The 4,382-nt window shown below is 48.9% G+C and overlaps 1 protein-coding gene across 1 annotated transcript in view; it reads left to right on the top strand.

The window, feature by feature from the left end:
- Positions 1 to 3,758: 3,758 nt before the first annotated feature.
- Ceacam20 (carcinoembryonic antigen related cell adhesion molecule 20) overlaps positions 3,759 to 4,382 on the top strand; it is a 17,537-nt gene continuing 16,913 nt past the window's right edge. The window contains exon 1 of the mRNA XM_008851994.2: positions 3,759 to 3,852. Coding sequence (XP_008850216.1) covers positions 3,801 to 3,852 — 52 coding nt within the window. The 5' untranslated portion in view covers positions 3,759 to 3,800. The remainder of the gene's footprint in view (positions 3,853 to 4,382) is intronic.

Raw genomic sequence — 4,382 nt, 5'->3', positions numbered from 1 at the left:
AGAGAGAGAGAGAGAGAGAGATAGGTAGGTTTGGGGTTTCTGGGGTGAACAGAAGGTGAGAGCCCCACTTAGGGGCTCTTCTCTGAGGAGGCAATATCTATTATTTATTTATCTGTTTGTTTGTGACAGAGTCTCCCTGTAGCCCCAGCTGATTTGGAATTCACTATGTAGACCAGCCTGGCCTTGAGCCCAGAGCCCACCTGCCTTTGCCTCCAGAGTGCCGGGCTTAAAGGGAGGGATCACAGGAAGCAGAGAGAAGAATGCTGGTACTCAGCTCACTTTCTCCTTTTTACTCAGTCTGGGACCCCAGCCTGTGCATGCAATGCGGCTACCCACATTTAGGGTGGGTCTTCCCACCTCAATTACTAGAAACTCCGTTCTCCTTCACCCCCCTCCCCAGCCCTGAGGTTTGTCTTCTAAGTGATTCTAGAATCTGTCAAATTGACAATATTTACCACCACATCAGAAGAGAGTTTGGGGCAGAGATAAAAGCCAGTGCAAAGGTGGTGAGTTTACTAACCGGGGGACAGGTCAGCCCCTGGAGTAGAGGGGCTCAGGAGGAGTGGGAGAAGGGGCAGAGAGCTCTGGGGTTGATAATGTGGGTCCCTGTGGCCTATCTTAAGACATTGGCTTTTCCTCTGAGACATGAGCAGCAGGAAACCTCTGGACAGAGAAAGGACACAAACTCCTTTAGGTGTTAATAGGACACCAGTGGAAGATGCACCGCACAGAGCTGGTTGAAGGTCAGGTACCAGGGAGAGTTGAAGGTCAGGTACCAGACTTGCCAATGCATTGTCAAAACTGGTTCTTCAGTAAACAGAGTCTCCCTCCCTCCCTCTAGTCCCTCCAGCCTTCCTGGTACTCTGGATGGAACCCAGGGCTTCATACTTGCTACATGTATGTCCTAGTTTGTTTGTTTTGTTGAGGCAGAGTCTCACTATGTAGCCCTGTCTATTCTGGAACTATGTGGACTATGCTAACCTTAGACACACAGAGATCTGCCTGCCTCTCACCCCCAAGTGCTGGGATTAAATGCATGTACTACCACACCCAGCTCTAGTTAGCTTTAGTCAACTTGACACAGCATAGAGTCATCTGACAGGAGAACTTCAGCTGAGGAATTGTTTAGTTCAGATTGGCCTATGGGCATGTGTCACCTGAGTTCTCTTAGGGTCCTGTGCTCCTGGCACTATTAGACAAACTATATAACATGCCTTTATCTGAATTTTTCAGTTTATATCCTGGGTAGGGGGAAATAAGGTAACTTACAAAGGCGAACACCCAGTGCCCCACACCCGGCTCCCCATTCTGCTCTGTGGGTCAGCACCCCGCCCACAGTCTCCGTTAGCTTTTGCCCACACCTCGTAGGCCCAAAGTCTTGCCCATACAGGCGAGATTCTGGGGCCATTTTTTATGTGTGGCAGCTCCTGTTCCAAGATGGTGCCAAAAGCCCCTCCCTCCTCTACAAACTCTCCACAGTCAATTCTCTGCAGCAGGCCCCACCCCTCAGAGGAACTAGGCCCCTTTGGACACAGTGTATCAGTGGGAGATTGTCTTGATTATTAATTAATGCAGGAGGGCCCAGCCCAAAGTGGTGGTACCATCCCTAAGCAGGTGGTCTGGAACTGCATAAGAAAGCTAGCTTGGGGCTGGAGAGATGGCTTAGTGATTAAGCACACTGGCTGCTCTTGCAGAAGACCGAGGTTTGGTTCCCAGCACCCACATGGCAGTGAACAACCGTCTGTAATTCCAGTTCCAGTGGATCCAACGCCCTCTTCTGGCCTCTGCAGACATTGCACACACATGGTACACTTACATACATGTACCCAAAACATTCATATGCATAAACGAATTGATAAAATATATTTATTATATTAAATAAATATTAAAATATATTTTTTAAAATTAACTAATTTTTTAAAATTAAAAAAAAGAAAACTAAGCATGAGCCTGTGAGTGAGCCAGAAAGCACGGCAGAAAACAGCGATCCTCCATGAGTCCTGCCGTGTTCCTGCCCTCGCTAGAAGGAACAGTCTATTAGTCGCTTTCCTCCTCATTGTGACCCAATACCGGATAAGAAGCAACTGGGGCTCTGGGGATGTAGCTCAGTTGGTAACATGTACAAAGCCTTGGGTTCCAGCCCAGAACTGTATAAACCAGGTGTGGCCACCCATGGCCACCTGGGAGGTGGAGGCAGGAAAATCAGAAGTTCTAAGCTATCCTCTGCTATATATAAATTTGAGGTCAGCCTGGGCTTTGTGAGAGCTCTCTCAAACAACAACAGCAACAACTTGAGGGAGAAGTTTATTTTGGCTCACAGTTCAGGGGATATGGTCTATCATGGTGGGAAGACATGGTCCAGGATGGCAGTGTCTATGGTGATGGGAACTTGCTGAAAAGCTTACTTCCAGCTCTGTAGACCAGACTCAAAACTCAAAACCATAACTCAAAAGACCCAACACTGTGTTTCTATGGCCGCTCGCTAAGCCCTGTGGCCAATAGTCCCCACTACTTCCCAAAATAGTGTTACCGACTGAGCACCAAGTGTTCCAACATGTGAGCCTGTAGGGACATTTCACAGTCAGACTAAACACTAGGCCACTGAGTTATACCCCCTGCCTTTTGTTTGTTTGTTTTTTGTTTTTTGAGACAGTGTCTCACTAGGTAGTCTTGTCTGGCCTGGAACTTGCTATGTAGACCAGGCTGACCTGGAACTCACAGAGATCCAACTGCCTCTGCCTCTTGAGTGCTGGGACTAAAGATGTACCTTTAACCATGCCAGGCTACGGAGGGGGGCATTTTGGGGGGTTTTTTGTTTGTTTGTTTTCAATTTTTCGGGTGTGTGTGTGTGCACGGTGTGTATGTATCTACAGATGCATGTGTGTGAGTGTGGGTGCACCTGCCATGGTCCACATGTGGAGGTCAGAGGACAACCTTATGTGTCGGTTCTTGCTTCCCACCTCGCTAGGGACAGTTCTCTTATTCACTACACAGCAAGTGCTTTACCCACGGAGTCATCTCCCCAGCCTTGGTTTATTTATTTATTTATTTATTTATTTATTTATTTTGGAGACAGGAGCTCACCATGTAGCCCTGGCTAGCCTTAAACTCCTGATTCTCCTTCCTCGGTCTTCTAAGTCCTTGGATTACAGGTGTGTTCCACCATGCTGACTCAAATGTTCTTTTTTACTAATAACTCTCTTTTTTTTTGAAACAGGGTCTCCCTGTAGCCCCAGCTGGCCTGGAACTCACTATGTAGACCAGGCTGGCCTCGAACTCAGAGAGATCGGCCTGCCTTTGCCTCCCAAGTGCTAAAATTAAAGGCATACACCACCACACCCGGCCTAATAACTCTCATGTAATCTTTCCTGTCTGGCCCTCTGGAGCTCTCTCAGTCCTACCCAGAGTACATCTTACCATCTGACCCCACCATTTACTTTTATGACTAGGATCCACTTCCACACACAGCATGCTCATTTAATTAGCTATTTCTGGACTGCTCACAACCAGTTTGGCAAATGGCCTTGCTTTCTTAAGCTCAGAGTAACTGGCCTTTATTATTTTTATTGCCGTTGCTGTGGGCTATAACAGTTTCAGTTCCTGGTCCTCGGGGTTATGGGATTCCTGGCCGTGCTGGGCAGAGGACAGCAAGTGGTAGAGGTTAGGGCAAGGTTCTTTGTTTCCCTGCCCCCAACAGGGCTGTTCCAGGCCCCAGTCAGCTGTCCACATGATACGCAGGCTTGTGTGTGCCAGCCAGGGAGAGGGACGGCCTGGCACACTGAAGCCAGGTTCCAGGACTCATGGGGGTTGCTGGCTTCCGGGGCAGCCAGTGGACAGGAATCCTTCTTTCAGGTGAGGACTCTGCGTCCAGTGGACCAGGGTGGGTGACTGAAGGGGGCTGGGTGTGCTCATTCAACCCAGTGTGTGTGTGTGTGTGTGTGTGTGTGTGTGTGTGTGTTTACAAAAAGAGACAGAGGAACAGAGACAGAGCTCAGCTGGGTGTGGTGGCACATGTCTTTAATCTCAGCACTTAGGAGGTTGAGGCAGGAGGATCTCTTTGAGTTCCAGGGTCAGCCAGGGCTATGTAGAAGATTTTGATAAGAAAAGCATTTGAAGGGGAAGAACTGATTTTGTGATGGGTCCCCCACAGAGATAAATGCTCAGCTCAGCCTTGCTGTGTGACCCTGAGGCCCGAACCTCTCTCTCTGGACCAGATCTTCCTGGCTGACTGGAAGGCTGGATGGACCCTGGGTCCTCCAGAGAGACCGAGTTATGTGCTGTGCCCAGTTTTCTGTAAAGTTTGCCTCCTGCCAGTGGGGACAGAAGTCAGGTCCTTAGGAGAAGCAAGCAGGAGGAAGGGCTGGATGAAGGATTTCCACGGT

The sequence above is a fragment of the Nannospalax galili genome, unplaced genomic scaffold (assembly GCF_000622305.1).
Source record: "Nannospalax galili isolate Female #2095 unplaced genomic scaffold, S.galili_v1.0 scaffold385, whole genome shotgun sequence".
NCBI classification, from domain to species: domain Eukaryota; kingdom Metazoa; phylum Chordata; class Mammalia; order Rodentia; family Spalacidae; genus Nannospalax; species Nannospalax galili.
Note: the sequence above shows the minus strand (reverse complement) of the source record. Positions and strands in the feature narration are given on the sequence as shown.